The sequence below is a fragment of the Podarcis erhardii genome (assembly GCF_964252035.2).
Source record: "Podarcis erhardii genome assembly, chromosome: 16".
NCBI lineage: Eukaryota > Metazoa > Chordata > Lepidosauria > Squamata > Lacertidae > Podarcis > Podarcis erhardii.
In genome coordinates this window covers 30912809-30929579 of record NC_138514.1, presented here as the reverse complement: position 1 = coordinate 30929579, position 16771 = coordinate 30912809, and the positions used below count along the sequence as shown (strand labels likewise).

The 16771-nt window shown below is 46.3% G+C and overlaps 1 protein-coding gene across 9 annotated transcripts in view; it reads left to right on the top strand.

Annotated features, from left to right (window-relative positions):
- SGSM2 (small G protein signaling modulator 2) overlaps positions 1-16771 on the top strand; it is an 82968-nt gene that overhangs the window by 65054 nt on the left and 1143 nt on the right. For 8 of the 9 annotated variants that reach the window (XM_081843462.1, XM_081843461.1, XM_081843460.1 and 5 more), the window contains 9 exons: positions 1218-1363; positions 3870-3998; positions 8058-8234; positions 9067-9471; positions 10795-10919; positions 11269-11351; positions 12594-12703; positions 14765-14861; positions 15167-15334. In XM_081843462.1, the coding sequence (XP_081699588.1) occupies positions 1218-1363; positions 3870-3998; positions 8058-8234; positions 9067-9471; positions 10795-10919; positions 11269-11351; positions 12594-12703; positions 14765-14861; positions 15167-15334 (1440 nt within the window). The remainder of the gene's footprint in view (positions 1-1217; positions 1364-3869; positions 3999-8057; positions 8235-9066; positions 9472-10794; positions 10920-11268; positions 11352-12593; positions 12704-14764; positions 14862-15166; positions 15335-16771) is intronic. The other variant, XM_081843465.1, reaches the window with a different exon arrangement.

The following is a 16771-nucleotide window of genomic DNA, read 5'->3' as shown; positions in this document are numbered from 1 at the left end:
CGGAAAGAAAGACATAACATCTTACAGGGCCAGGAAGAAACACCACGGACAGCATAATTGCCATACACTGGAAGAACAAGGATTTAGTTTTGAGTTCCTCACTTGTAGTTGTAGAAATCATTTAATGTGTCCACACGAATAGAAGTTTATTAATATTGCAGGTGTTGGATGAGGGATTACGATGATGACCGGAATGTAATTGAAATTAATAAGATTTTGGAACGCAGAAATAAAGAAAATCATCAAACCATCTAATCCAGCATTTGCGGGGGGGGGGCACTTTATCTAAATTATATAATTCAGTATTTGAACGATTGATATTAATAATTGTATTATACAGTGGTGCCCCGCAAGACGAACGCCTTGCAAGACGGAAAACCCGCTAGACGAAAGGGTTTTCCGTTTTGGAGGCGCTTTGCAAAACGAATTTCCTATGGGATTTCTTCCTGCGGGTCCCCCCCCCTTTTTTCCCCTTTCCCTAAGCCGCTAAGCCGCTTAACAGCTGATCCGCTGATAAGCCGCTTTTCAGCTGATCGCTAAAAGCAGCTAAACCGCTAATAGCGCTAATCCGCTAAGCTGTCAATGGGCTTGCTTCGCAAGACGAAAAAACCGCTATACGAAGAGCCTCGCGGAACGGATTAATTTCGTCTTGCGAGGCACTACTGTAAATTGGTATTGTTAAAATGAGGCTATTATTGGACTGTAATTGAAAACTAATAAAATTATTATTAAAGGGGGAGGAATTAAAAGCCCTTCTCCTGCCCCATGTACTGTGGTTCATATCCTGGGTGGGGAAGGAGTTACAACCCTCACCCTGGTTCACTGTGGTCCTTAACCGGCATCTGGGGAAAGGATCAAAACCCTCCCCCTTTTCTGTGCCCTCCTGTGTCCTTTAACGTGCATGGGGAAAGAGTTGCAACCCTCCCCTTACAGCACATTGTGGTCCTTACCTGAATGGGGAAAGGGTTACAATTCTCCCCCTCTCCATGCGCTGCGGTCCATACCTGCACGTCGGAAGGGTTAACCCCCATATGACGCCCTACAGTCCTTAACCTGCACTGGGGGAAAGGGTTAAAACCCTCACCACCCCCACCCCCATACACCAGATCCTGCCCTTTTAAAGAATTTTCTAAAAAGCGTGTGAAGCACTCATAAAGTAGCAGGTCGTTCAGTTCTCCACTAACCATCCTTTTCTTTCTCCTCCCCCTCGAACTCAGGGCTCGCCTATTGCCGCCACCTGTCCACCGTCCGGACGCACCTGTCTGCCCTGGTAAGCCACACCATCATCCCTCCGGACAAACCCACGAGTGCCGCGGGGGGACTGACGAAAGAGGTCTGGAGCAAATATCAGAAGGACAAGAAGGTAGGAGGCCGTCTTCTGTACTGATCGATTTTATAGAAATGCTCTGCTGCTTGATATAATAAGAATCTCAAGCATGCGCACACAGAAACACACCATATGTAGTGCACATGCCCACAAATAGCTTTTCCCTCTTTCCATTCTGTCCATCTATCTATAAAATCAGGTGTGGGGAGACTTTAACTCTAAGGGCCACTTTCCCTTGCAGACAGTTTGGAAGCAGCCAGCGACCACCGGCTTATTGATCTATTTCGTAAAATTCATACACACTCAATTGTAAACAACAACAACCCAGAAAACTCCAAACTGGCTTAGACAGCCTTAAAAGGGAAGTAGATAAATCCACAGAGTGGGAGGAGGGCTCTGATGACGAGTCCCACCTTGACAGCAGAAATCGAACTTCCATGAGCCATGGCAGTGTACCTCTGAGCATCAGTTCACGGGGAGAAGATGTCGATGGCACGAAAGGTCTGTTGCTTCTGTGCCCTGCTCTCGGGCTCTGGCTGGCCACCAAAGGAAACGGCAGTGGGCAGATTTTGTTGTCGTCTGATCTGGCAGGATTCCCCTGGTCTTAGCAGGAAGATTCTGGCCCATGGCGTCCTGAGTCGAAATGCTAACAGGCCTTCCATGAACGCCGCCGTGATGTATGGAGTTGGTGCTCGAACCCGTAAGGCTCCTAGTCCTCCGGCAGATTCTCTGAAATCTATTTGCTTAAATAGCCCTGAGCCCATTGAAGATGCACTTGATGATAACAGGCCATTAAGAAACCATTATGAGATGCAATCAGGTTAAGTGTTGATGGGTTCGCCCCCCCTTTTTTATTATGTTGCTGACTCAGATTAAGACCCATCTTCTCTTGTATATTGTTTTCTATCAGATGCCTCATGATGCTACCAAGGAAGGCAGGAAAATGATAGCCCCAGACAGCCAGGAGTGGAAGAGAGCCTCCACCGAAGAGCCTTTTAGTCATTGACCCCGCAGGTCCTCCAGAAATCCTCTAGAGCAGTGTTTCCCAAAGTTGGGAGTCCAGCTCTTGTTGGACTACAACTCCCATCATCCTTAGCTAGCCGGTCAGGAATGATGGGAATTGTAGTTCAGCTGGAGACCCAAGTTTGGGAAACACTGCTTTAGAGTAAGGATGAAACTTGACACACTAGGCCTCACCATTCTGTTCGGAGCTGCCCAGAGTGGCTGGGGAAACCCAGCCAGATGGGAGAGGTATAAATACAGTGGTACCTCGGGTTAAGAACTTAATTCGTTCTGGAGATCTGTTCTTAACCTAAAACTGTTCTTAACCTGAGGTACCACTTTAGCTAATGGGGCCTCCTGCTGCCGCCACCGCACATTTTCTGTTCTCATCCTGAAGCAAAGCTCTTAACCCGAGGTACTATTTCTGGGTTAGTGGACTCTGTAACCTGAAGCGTCTGTAACCCAAGGTACGACTGTAATTAATTAATATTATTAATACTAGCCACACACACCCTTCTGGGGGAGGGTTCTGGGCCCACTGCTCAAATTAGGACCCCCCCCCAAAATTTCCCACATTTTTTCTTAGGCCTTTCCCATCTCTAAACCATGCCTACCTGCCTCACAGATCAAGCCAGGTGTGCGGCAGGTGGAGAGGTGGTTGTGATCCCTGCAATGCAGGGGGTTGGACTAGATGACTCTGAGTGTCCCAGCTCCACAGTTCTACGATTCTAAAGTCGAATTCAGCACACACATCTGCTGATGATGCAGGGAGTTCGTTCCTGCTCTGTGCGGGATTTCAACATTCAGTTTGGGGTCATTGCATTTTTTTTCCTGCAGCCATGCTTCTTTGAAACACTTGTTCATACAGTGTTAGATGCTGGCAAATTTCTGGAAGAAAATATTTGGTTGTATAAGTATGATAATGAGTTACAGGTAGGTAGCTGTGTTGGTCTGCCGTAGTCGAAACAAAGGTGTCTAAGGTGCTATTGGAAGGATTTTTTTTTGTTTTGTTTTGTTATGATAATGAGGAAAGAGTTAAAAATTTCCAGAACATAGCATTAGCTTAAATTATATACCTAATATATGGGGCTTGGCAATCGGGCAAGTTAAATGGATTCTCTGTGCCCTTACATCTGCAAAAAGATTGATACTGATACATTGGAAAGAGGAAAATACGGCCTCTTTCAGTCAATGGATGGAAGATGTGACAACTTTTGCAGCCCATTAACAGATCACTTGTAGACAAAAGATTATGTGTGGGAAAATGTAATGATATTTGGAAAGTACGGTATTTATTGAAACCATTGTGACCCAGGAATCAATGTATATTTGAGGGAAACGGTAAGTTCATCCATTTGCGTATATGTTATATAGCAATTTTAATTATATTTTACTGTCATGTTGTTTTAAAGTGTTTTATGTATTCTTTTTCTACTTTAACTCATTGTAATAGTCTTCATAATGATGATAATAATAATAATAATAATAATAATAATAATAATAATAAAACAAATCTCTCTCCCTCCTTTCTTTGGCTCAGAATTACAAGGAGTTGGAGCTCCTCCGGCGAGTTTACTATGGTGGGGTGCAGCATGACATTCGGAAGGAGGTGTGGCCGTTCTTGCTGGGACACTACAAGTTTGGCATGACCAAGAAGGAGATGGGTCGGGTGAGTACTTCAGGTTATATTTAGATGCTTGGTAACCGACCTGGTCTTTTTTTTGTGGGTGTGGGGGAAGGAGTGTTGCTTGAAGATGCTGTTAAGACAGGGAGGTTCAACGGCAAAGTGTCTCCATTGCACTCTCAGTTCCACCCTGGGCATTTTCAATTACAAAGGGTTGCAGAAGAACTTTTGGCAGCAATCCTGTGCTGTGTGCACCAACAGACAAAGGCCAGTCTCGGTTTCTCTAGGGAGGCTTGGTCCTAGATGCATCCTCTGGTGCAGGTTCACCAGATGAGGCAGTGGGGTTCTCAAACTATATTGGTGCCCCATTCCCTTGGTTCTATAAACACATCCCTATCCTATTAAAAACTAAGATCATGGCCACTGGTCCCATCACCTCCTGGCAAATAGAAGGCGAAGAAATGGAGGCAGTGAGAGATTTTACTTTCTTGGGTTCCATGATCACTTCAGATGGTGACAGCAGTCACGAAATTAAAAGACGCCTGCTTCTTGGGAGAAAAGCAATGACAAACCTAGACAGCATCTTAAAAAGCAGAGACATCACCTTGTCAACAAAGGTCCGTATAGTTAAAGCTATGGTTTTCTCAGTAGTGATGTATGGAAGTGAGAGCTGGACCATAAAGAAGGCTGATCGCCGAAGAATTGAGGCTTTTGAATTATGGTGCTGGAGGAGACTCTTGAGAGTCCCATGGACTGCAAGAAGATCAAACCTCTCCATTCTGAAGGAAATCAGCTCTGAGTGCTCACTGGAAGGACAGATCCTGAAGCTGAGGCTCCAAGACTTTGGCCACCTCATGAGAAGAGAAGACTCCCTGGAAAAGACCCTGATGTTGGGAAAGATGGAGGGCACAAGGAGAAGGGGACGACAGAGGACGAGATGGTTGGACAGTGTTCTCGAAGCTACCAGCATGAGTTTGACCAAACTGCGGGAGGCAGTGGAAGACAGAAGTGCCTGGCGTGCTCTGGTCTATGGGGTCACGAAGAGTCGGACACGACTAAACGACTAAATAACAACAACAATCCTATTAAAAGTATTATTCAGAATTCCATTCTGCACAACCCACTAAGGAAGATAACGATGCAATAAAATACAAAACGCTGACAATTAGCTGCACATTTATTCAAAATCCATTTGAAACCTATTTAAATTAATTAATTCAACAAGATGGATGACCTCGATCCAGCAATAACAGCTTTTCAAAGCCTGAGAGTCATTTATGCCCGCTGCCCCCTTACCACTTAGGCAACCCCTTGGGTAATACCCCCCAAGGGACGGGAACCACTGAGATACAAAGGGGTTAGAATCATACAGTTTGAAGGGACCCCAAGGGTCATCTAGCCCAACCCCAAAGGCTGTAGCCCTTCAGCCCCACCCTTCTTTCATTTTTTTTATCCCCCAATCTTTCAGAGAAGCAGCACCTACACTTTGGAACTCCCTGCCTATTGACATCAGGCAGGTAACCTGGCTGTGCGGTTTTTGGCAAGTCTCCTTCCTCCTAATTTGTCCTGCCCCTGCCTTCCTTGGCACATCACTTTGGCGCTAATGCTAGCCGGGTGCGGAGTTCATTGTGGCTTCTTGCTGGCTCAGTCTCAGAGCCCTGCACAGAGAACGCCCCAGGTTCAGCTCACAGCACCTCTAAGTTGGGCTGAGAAACCTTCTGCTTCCAGTCTGAAGGGTTACAGTCCAGGAACAAGACTGTATCCTGCAGAGACCAGGCCTAACAAAGCCGCCTCGTTGTGTATTAGGGTATGTCATTTTAGGGAGCGAAACCTATAGGTAAAGGTAAAGGGACCCCTGACAATTAGGTCCAGTCATGACCGACTCTGGGGTTGCGGCGCTCATCTCGCTTTACTGGCCGGCATACAGCTTCCGGGTCATGTGGCCAGCATGACTAAGCCGCTTCTGGCGAACCAGAGCAGCACACAGAAATGCCGTTTACCTTCCCGCCGGAGCGGTACCTATTTATCTACTTGCACTTGAGGTGCTTTTGAACTGCTAGGTTGGCAGGAGCAGGGACTGAGCAACAGGAGCTCACCCCGTTGTGGGGATTTGAACCACCGACCATCTGATCAGCAAGTCCTAGGCTCTGGTTTAACCCACAGTGCCACCCGCTTCAGTGAGGAGTCTTAAAATTAGGGTTTTGGGTGTGGGGAATTCAAACCTGGCATTATTTTTGTGATGGGATAACATTTAGCTTGGTAAATCTGTGTTTGATTAGAAAACCACAGGAGAATTGTGTTATTTTTTGGCATCAAAACCTTTACCCTCCCCCCCCCCCGGAGGTAATGTAGAAATTGTTTTTCCTGAGGGTACACCAGACTGCTAGGGTGGGTTTGGTGATGTCTTGCTGGTTACCTCCCCCCCCCCCACAAGAGATAAGGTAGAGGATTTGCTTCTGAGCAGCACCCATGAAAATAGCAAAAAGTGTGGGTCGCTGTGCAGACCCACCTTGTGCTTATATTTATCTCCAGGCTTGCGATTTAAAACATGAATTGTTTAAAATATAAAAAGCACGTGAACTGCTCCTAAAACCAAATAATGTTAATTGTACCTTCTGAAAATGTCAGGTAATGCTCGCAACAACAATAACAACAACATATAAGTGAAAGTGCAATGAGTATGCAACCCTTCAGCATCTCCCTACGGCGAACCAAAATGTAATTATTCCCTAGGCGGGAGTGACAAATGATGGTTATAATCGACAATAGATGTGCAACAGGAAGAATCTACCCAGAGCTCACTGGCGGAGGTTAAGATGCTAATGACAAATGAATGATCATCTGCAGAGTCCTGAAGTTTCTCATTTCTGTCCCAGGAGAGAAATGGGAACAGCTGCAGGCTGCAAGGTCAGCGTGACCTTGGGGTTTTTGGAAACAAGTGTGCAGATAAAGTCTGGAGGAGGAGGACAATTTGCCTCTTTTTCCCAGCCTGCTAGCCCCCTCCTCTTTTTCTTGCAGCTAAGATAAGATTAGTGGTGAGTCAAAGAGTGACTCTTAGGGTTCTGAAAGCTTTCATTTGGCGATGTTGCCCAACCCTGGGCCCCCTTCTCTCCCACCAGAACCTCGGGTGCGCATGGACAAGACGAGTTTATAATTCAGGGGCGTTTCGGGCTCAAAACTCCCATCAGCGTGGCCAATTGGTCCATGGGGCAGCAAAATCCTGTGGGTCGGCGCCTGACCTGCCACTGCCACCACAGAAGTGAGGAAAAGTGCCGGCAGTGGCGTTCAATGAGATTCTGCTGGAAGCTGCCACCGTGCGACTCAGGGCTGAGGTAGCAGGAGACAGCATGTTCCTGTTTTGCCTCAGGCGGCGAAATGGGACAGGCCGCCCTCTTATAGTCCAGCAATCTCTGGAAGGCCACAGGCTTCCCATCCCTGACTTGGGAGAAAAAGCTAAGAATTGCTGCAGGAGAGGCGTGCAAGAGTCCCCCAGTCACTTTTGGGAGAGCTGAGGCCGCAGTGGTGATGGATTGCAGTGGAGCTGAGGAAACAGTGGATCCTGGACTAGAGTGAAGACTTCAGAAGATTTGAAAGGCACCTGAGGAGAAGTTAAGCCTTCGTTTAAAGCCCTCTGAGAAAGCTTGCGAGTTAATTTCAATGGTGTTAACAAGGGTACTTGGCTTAAGGTTGTTGTCTAGGGCAGGAGTGGAGAACCTGTGGCTCTCCAGAGGTTGCTGGACTACAACTCCCATCATCCCTCAATACTGGCCAGGCAGGCTGGGACTGATGGGAGTTGTAGTCCAGCATCGTCTGAAGAGCCTCAGCTTTCCCTGTTGTGAAAACCTTTCAGAACCCACCCCCTTTTTTTTGTAATGCACACAGTATATATTTTTTATTTGTTCTGTCTTGTTTTCTACGTTGATACTATTTCTTGTTTCCTTCTTTTTGTGTGTGTCTTATCTCACTCTATGCACTTGTAATTTTGTACTTTTGATTTTTTTTAAAAATAAAGAATATATATATTTAAATGAAAACCTGCAGAGGTTTCCCAAGGCCTTTCCAGAGATGACTTCCTGACAGCCTTTCCCCCCTTCCTTTCTGAAGGTTGACGAGGAAATTGGGCTCAGGTATCAGAAAGTGATGGCCGAGTGGAAAGCCTGCGAGGTGATTGTGAAGCTTCGGGAGAAGGAGTCTCAAACAGCCACCAAGTTCTCCTCTGGCAGCAGCATAGACAGCCACGTCCAGCGCTTGATCCACAGGGACTCCACCATCAGCAACGATGTAAGGCAATGTGCCTTGTTCCACATACCTCTTTGCTGTGACATAATGCAGAGAGCCTTGCTGGGTCAGACCGAAGGTCCATAAATCTAGACCAGGGGTCAGCAACTAGAGGCTGAGAGCCCCAGTTGGCCCGAGGCCTAATTACATTTGGCCATTGCCCTAGTTTCATGCAGGTGCAAAAGGAGGGAATGAGAATGGGGAGAAAGAGGTGGCACAGAGAGGGAGAGGGAAGAGGGTACCCTGCCCATCATTGGCTCTGGAACCCCATCTAGGCCCATCCACAGCTTGCTTGCAGCCTCTCCCCCAGCAGATGGATTTGATTTTGATTTGATTTATTACATTTCTGTGCGGCTTTTCATCCAAGTTCTAGTCACCACACCATGGCAGTTTTAAGGTCCAAAATAGTTTACTGCTACGGAAGATAAGGCTTCAGCAATACAGTTCTGGACGTTGATTTATACATAAAGCTTGTAGCCTTTGCAGATACAGATACAGATATATACAAGTAGAAGGCGTTTCTGTTGCTCCAGCAGTTCCAAAACGTAACACAGACTCGGACTCATGGGCAGGACTCATGGACTGACAACTGAGCTGACATGTCCTAATCACTTATATAGATGGTACTGGGCCATTGCCATAGCGACTGGCTTGGCTGACCTTGGACCTTTTGCCTTATCTCATACATGGGGTGTTTTGTGCCCATGAAATAAATTCACCCCTTCCTCCATGTCCGGTTCTTCCAACTGTTATCATGTGGTGCATCAGACCTTCACCTTCCTGCTGTGTTCGTTTAATCCTTCCTTCCTTTCATGGTAAACATCTTGCCCTTCAGGTGTTTATATCCGTCGATGAAATGGACTCGGTAGAGCGAGACCTGAAGGTTCAGGAAGACCCATCTTTGACCGGGGGCTGCAGCGATGCGCCAACAGTCATTGTGGCCGTGGAGCAGCAGCAGTCGGTAGAATTTGACTCCCCCGACTCCGGGCTCCCGTCCTCCCGGAATTACTCCGTCACGTCGGGCATCCTGTCCAGCATTGATGACGGGCAGAGTGTCTGCTTTGAGGACGGGGCTGAGGAGGAAGCTGGCTCTGATCCACAGAGGCAAGATTCTGACCAGGATCCTCAAGCCAAGGGCTCGGAACCTCAGGACTTAGTAACTGAGGAACAGCTCTGTTCCCAGATGGACTGTAAGGAACCTGCAGAGGAGGCCATATCTGTGTGTTCTGCGTCTTATACGGTAGGTAAGAGGGATCCTGTAGAGATGGGCAACTGGTGGGCCTTCAAATGTTGCCGGACTACAACTCCCATCATCCCTGACCATTGGCCTTGCTGGCTCAGGCTGATGGGGTTTGGAGTCCCAACAGCATCTAGAGAGAGCCACAGCTTCACTCTTCCATCCTACTCTCTTGGACGGCCCTGAATACTGCATTTTGGTGATCCAAAAAGTCTGAACCCTTTAAGTCTGTTTCATTGGGCCCTGCCATCTCCTGCCCTCTCTTTCCCCCCCGAACTTAAAACAATGCCCTCTTTTTTGGCAGGGCATATTGCAAAGTTAAACAAAGCTGAACATATTTTAACAAAGTTAAAAATCAACAAAACTTTCGAAAAGAAATATAAGCATCTCAATCTTGAGTCTGGATAGACAGGCCTCAACGGAAGAATTCTCAGCAGGCATCTAAAGCAATATAGTGTTGCTTAGAGGAATGACTCTGTAAGTTCTGCAGGTTGAGGAGTATGTGCCCATAACTGGGGTGCTGTTGCAGAGAAGGCCCTGCGCCCAGTGGCCTCAATAAGTGAGGGTGCCTGAAGCAGGGCCTCCGCTGAAGAGCTCAGCAAATGGGTGTTTTTATGGGAGAAAAGGGTCCAGTTGATTTGCTGTCTCCTCACAAGGGTTGCTCTTGCACTTGAACACAGAATGAAATAAGCCGTGTTCCTGATGTAAATGAAGGACTGGCATGCATTAGATGAGGGGTAGTCAACCTTTTTGTACCTACCGCCCAGTAATGCATTGATGGAAGGAGGATTCAGCTTGTGCCGTAGAACCCCCAGCCGCCCACCTAGAATCCTGAAACGCCCACTAGTGGGCGGTAGGGACCAGGTTGACAACCTCTGCATTAGCTCAAAGTTAGGGAACCTTAGACCTGGTCCAGGGGGGGACCTTCATATGCTATGTTTTGACAGATCTGCATCAATCACACTGAATTGCAGAACTGAGTAGGTCCCACACAGAATTCCCAAAGGAATTCTAAGATACTAGTCCTCATGTTGGCTGTAGAGAAAGAATGAAATGCAATGAAAAATGCATTTGAACCTCTTGGGTTTTTTTGGGTGGTGGTGGTTAAAAGCCTTTTTTTGCTCTCTTCCCCCCATCACAGAAGGCAATTAATAAATCAATGATGATTATAATAAATAAAATGTAGTAGTGGTGTGTGTGTGTGTGTGTGTGTGTGTGTGTGTGTGTGTGTTTAAAACATACTCAAGTTTCCAAAATATCAGATTGCAACAGAGAAGTCGTGTTTTATTCAGCAACACCTCTGTGACGTGTACTTGTATCTTCTAGATAGAAATGTTGGACACTGTTGCCTTAAACTTGCACAGAATCGATAAAGATGTACAGAGGTGTGATCGGAATTATTGGTATTTCACTGCTGAGAACCTGGAGAAACTACGGAACATTATGTGCAGGTAAGTGGAACCGGGATGCTCCCAGGTGCGGAGTCTGGGATTCAGCAGGGGTGGAGCCTGACAGTTTGAGGGCGGAGCCTGTTGGAGCAAGGGGCGGAGCTTGGGAGAGCTACAGAAGCGAATAACGATAATATAGTTCGAAAACCCGGTTAGGAGTATAAGAATTCAAATTTTCAGGAGGACGTTCCAAGTTCAGAGGAGCTTCTTGAGAACCTTCCTCCAGATCCTAGTTTGTTTTGGCTCGACCAAAGTTCCAAGCTGCATTTTGCAAATTTGCCCTTTAATCGGAAGCAGTTCATTTAAGAGACGTTTCAAGCGTATGACTCCATTTCTCTTCCCTCTGTTGCAGTTACGTTTGGGAACATTTAGACGTTGGGTACGTCCAAGGAATGTGTGACCTCCTGGCTCCACTCATGGTTATACTCGACAAAGGTTAGAAGTCTTCATGGTATCTGTGCAGCCCCATATAAAAATATATATTCATTTATACCACAGTTGCACGTTCATGCTAAGCCATAGTTTACCTTAGCTTACAATGACGTAAGCTATCCCAAAGCCACCTTTTCTGATTATTCAATTTATCTGGGGTGGATGCAGAATCTTCCGGGATTTACTAGAAGTTACTAGAATATTCTTGTGCTTTCTGGACAAAGCACATCCACAGCTGTTGTTATTCTTAGAGTCCTGTAAGAACTCAAGGTCAGTGCTTAGAGGCAGAGATATAAACCTGCCACTGAGCGCTGCCTGAATTCTTCTTCGTCTTCTTTTTCTCTATTTTGGTTTCTGTATATACCATGTGTTTTTGCTTCTGCAAAAGCGAGGTTTTTGCCTTGTTGGGGATCCAGGAAGTTCCTGCATGCTTTTAAAAACCTCAGTAAACTTTTACTGAAGAACTCTGCCTGTGTGTTTTACTCCTTTGTACTCTACATGAAGATGAACTTCCATTGCTCTGCTGATTTTGGCCCATGCACTGCAGTTGCCCAGTTATGGAGACACCAGTTGGCTGGATTTGGCCAACTGAAACAATTTTATTCTAAATACAACTGATTGATTGACTTTTTTTGCGTGAGAGAGAAAATCAACTTGTAATATCTGGAATTGAAGTTTGAAGAAATATTGGTATACAGAAGGCAGAATGGTTGGATGTTAATGAGTGAATACTATATTTAGCTGCAGGACAGAGAACTGAAAGTCTTTTATCTTTCTTTATTTTTTTCTCTCTCCTTTCCCTTTTTTTCTGTCTTCCTTTATTTCTTTCTTCTTCTTTCTGCCTCCATTCCTTTTTAGATCAAGCATTTCTTTTCTGTGTATTATATAATAGATACTTTTCATGGAGTATGAATTTTTGTATATCTATGGGCAAGTATCAATATTTTTTTTTTTACAAATAAATAAATACAACTGATGGATGTACTGGTTCACAGTTCAAGCCTAAACATGTCTACTTGGAAGTAAGTCTTATTAAATTAAATGGGACTTCTAGGCAAGTGAGGTTAGGATTGCAGCCTTAGATTGCAACCTTAAAAACTAGGGAATGAGCCCCATTGAACACAGTAGGGCTTACATCAAACATAGGATTACACTGTTTCTTGATTAGAAAGCAGATTTACCCTTTAAAAAGCATTGCTTCACTGTTCTTGTTTTAAATTAACATCTGTCTGTGTTTGATTTCAGATGAGTTGGCTTACAGTTGCTTCACCCATCTCATGAAGAGAATGAGTCAGAATTTCCCTAACGGAGGTGCCATGGACACTCATTTTGCAAACATGAGGTCCCTGATCCAGGTGGGGCTTTGCATGCCTATGTTAAAAAAAAAATTAGCTGTCCTGTTCCGTCCATTTGAAGCTGAAGGCAGTTTAGCAAAATTAAAATGGGCACAAAACTAAAGACTGAAACCAAATTAAATACAATCCATCCAAACAGCAGCACTAAACCAATGATTTGCTTCCCACAATTAAAGCCCGCCCCCAAACCTTTAGTGCAGCTGGTGCTCTCCAGATGTTTTTGACTGCAGGGGCTATAGAGCATGTGCAGAAGGTCTCGGGAATGATCCCCAGCATCTCCTATAGAAACAGGAGACCCTTCTCTGAAATCCTGCTACCAATCATTGTATACACTTCTGACCTACATGGATCAATACCCAGCCACCGATATAAGACAGTTTTCTGTTTTCCCATCACCCCCAGCAAGCTCTGGCTGATGGGAGCTGTAGTCTCAAACATTTTCGGGTGCCAGGTTGGCAGACTTAGTCAATGGCACAGAATTTGCCTGGCACCAAAAGGCCAAACAAGGCTTGATCCCTCCTTCAGTCTCCTGGAAGAACGCTGGGACAGACATCCCATTTGTCCAATGGCCCTGCTGTTGATCTTGTAGCGGCGCTGGCTGCAGATTTTGGGCCGTTGGGCAGAATGGCATCACTGCTGCCCATTTGCTTGCCTTCTCCCTCTGGGTCCCACCAGCTCATGGGTAAAAATCCAGAGGTGCGCAAGCTTCGCGTGGCCCTCATATTGTATCTGATTCCCAGCTCACAAGTGCGGCATCTCCCATTTCTTCCCATTATCCCTGCACAGAGGAGGGCATCGCTCAGAGGTTCAACCACGGAGCATGGCAGCTAGAGTGGCCTAGAATCCCTTGGAAAGATGCTGTAGCCGGCACACTCTGTGGTCAGGTGTCTGAGTGCAGATGGGCATCCCTGGACACGTGGCAGCCCAGAGCTGAGGACGCTGGGGAGGGAGGAGCTGGAGCAGCTCCCCACCTCTGCTATCTCTGGGCGGGGGGCCAGTTCCTATGGGAACCGTGCAATTCTTCTGATTTCTCAGCACATTTCCCTAAAAGGGGGAAAGCTCTGCAGCAGGGTTGTGAACACAGCTCAAACGCCTCCCTGGGACTTACTTCTGAGTAGACACATGCCAACCTAGCAGTTTGAAAGCACATCAAAGTGCAAGTAGATAAATAGGTACTGCTCCGTCAGGAAGATAAATGGCGTTTCCGTACGCTGCTCTGGTTCGCCAGAAGTGGCTTAGTCATGCTGGCCACATGACCCGGAAGCTGTACGCCAGCTCCCTCGGCCAATAAAGTGAGATGAGCACCGCAACCCCAGAGTCGGTCACGACTGGACCTAATGGTCAGGGGTCCCTTTACCTTTACTTTTAGACACATGCATGAGATCAGGCCAGCAGGTCTGGAAGAAGGGAACGTTAGGGCAGGGAGGTGTCTGCCAACTTAAATCTGGAAGAGATAATGCGCTTGGCTGGAAGAGATAATGAACATTGATTGACTGGGGTTCGTGTGAGGGGAAGAATGGATGCCAAAGGGTGGAAAGAGAGGATTGTAAAGGAGAGTGGCAGAGAGAGAGAGAGAGAGAGAGAGAGAGAGACAGAGAGAGAGAGAGACAGAGAGAGAGAGAGAGAGAGAGAGAGAGAGAGAGAGAGAGAGAAGAATGTGTGAAGAAGGGCATTGTGGTGCCAGTCAGAGCACCTGGCTGGGATTCTGTTTCAATGTGGTGGCCAGCTGGGAGCCCATCATCTGCCAAAGGTTGCCAGGTTCTGGTGCGGACCCTGAGCTGCAGCCCCTTCACCGAAAAAAGCCTTGTGTCCTTACCTCCTTCTGCATTGAGCTCCCCACCTCTTCCCCTCTCTGGGTTGGAGGCCCAATAATCTCACCTGACGGTCAGGCCATGGTAGGTGTGGCCTGCTCCCAAATCTTCACTGTTCGAAATCCTGAGACCTTGCAAGCCCCTGATTGCACAGCTGTATTGTCGCTCGGATATCTGTGTTGTCAAATATTTAAAACTGGAACTCATTTTGTCTCTGTTGTTGTTGTTGTTTTCACATTTCCCCCCAAAGATTCTGGATTCTGAACTCTTTGAACTGATGCACCAGAACGGGGATTACACTCACTTCTACTTTTGCTACCGCTGGTTCCTGCTGGATTTTAAGAGAGGTAAGATGCTTGAGCCACATGTTGATCGTGGGACCAAAAGGGTTGGGTGGCATCTTGGGAGTCATCTAGTCTGACCCCAACATGCGCTTAGTGCAGATTCTGCCGTTTCAGGATGCAGCAACAGCATCCCCGGCAGGTGACCCCTCCAAGTCTAAAGATGCCATTAGAGATTATTTATATTAGTCTTAATTTCCCCCCCAGGGGGAGGGCAGTGGGGGGGGATTAATGTCGTCAAGAAAACTGTTGTGACCATGATGCGCTTGAGTAACTGAATGCTCTCTGCAATGTTTGTTCCTTCCCTTCAGAATTGTTGTACGAGGATGTTTTTACAGTGTGGGAAGTTATTTGGGCAGCAAAGCACATCTCTTCAGAACATTTTGTCCTTTTCATTGCCTTAGCACTGGTAGAGGCCTACCGAGAGATTATCCGCGATAACAACATGGACTTTACTGATATCATCAAGTTTTTTAATGGTAAGGGAGCTGAGCTCAATGCAATTTCACTCTCTTTTTCTATTCTTTTTTCAAGGACTTCGATGTTGTTCAGTTTAAGATTGTGGGCGTTTAGGGAAAGCTTTTCATTTGTTTGTTTAGGAAGCAAGGGATTTGGGCAGAGGGAGGACAGAGCAGATCAGAATTCAGTCCCGATCATCTGTATTTTGGAAAGCTGCCTATTTTTCCACCTGTTCTCTGTGGTTGGGCATGATAGTTCCTGAGACAGAGGAGCAGGTTTTTGTCTGCGTTCAGATACCACCACACACCATTTTGAATCAAGGTGGCAGACCAAACCTTTCAGAACAACTCAAGATTGTCACCAAATTTGGTGCGATGGTGTGGCGATCACACAGGGCCCCTGGACGTTTGACGGTTTATTGACCCTGTGCCACCACTGTGATTGCTTTTTCCGCTGCCACCACCCCGTATCTCATGAGGACACACGGAGTCCAGTCAGTTGTTAACATAAACAAATAATCAAGTTTATTTTAAAATGCAGGAACAAGCTTATGGTTTCAGTTAGTTTTTCTTGACAGTTTCTTAATCTTAGTTCCTAACAACTTCAAACTGATTATCCCCAACTATCTATCTGACTCCACCTAACAATTCCTCTCACTCTCTCACAATACAACTCGACCAGCCCACTGCCTATTCCTCCCTCTTCCTTCTCCAATTCCCAAACCTCAACTGACTTTTCAAAACCTCCCACTCTGACTTTTACTCCTCCCTTGCATTCCCACTGGCCAATCACATCACCCTCATTTAACCCTTTCCTTATGACCCACCTAGGAGGCAAACGCCACAGATGGTTTCTGAGATGCAGGAGCAAACATTTCTCTGTTTTTGGATACAACCTGTTGCCACCTTGAATCAAGAGATCAGGCTGCACTTTCAAAACTGCTTCTAATCATTTTTTGGTTGTTTGTTTTGTTTCTTAAAATGCCCAAGCAACGGCAGGTACGAGGCTTCACCTTGGAAATAAAGCGATGCTTTCCTTTCTGGTTATTCTCATCTCAAGCTGAAAGCTGTGAACTTGTTTCTGGGATGAACTGCAACAGAGTACAGAAGGGGCTCCTGTGATGGGAGTGTTGCTGTGCAACAAGAAAAAGGCACCCTCTGCATCTCAGCAGGGTCAACGTCCTAGTCTAGCATTTTCCTTGACATGGAACTTTTCCGAAAGTGGGGCTGTTGGGTTTTTCTTTGTAGTTTCCAGGTGAAGATAGCTCAGCGGTTAATGTGAATCGGTATATGCAGGCAAGGAGCGTATCTGTTTTATGTGTGGGCTTAATAGCCATATCTTTAATTGGGGAACAGGAGCTGGAAGAGCAGCTGTTTTGGCTCAGCGTTTTTAACTGATAAGAAACACTTAGAAGGCCATCTCGACCCAAGGGTGCTCCGCAGTTTTAACATGGCCAT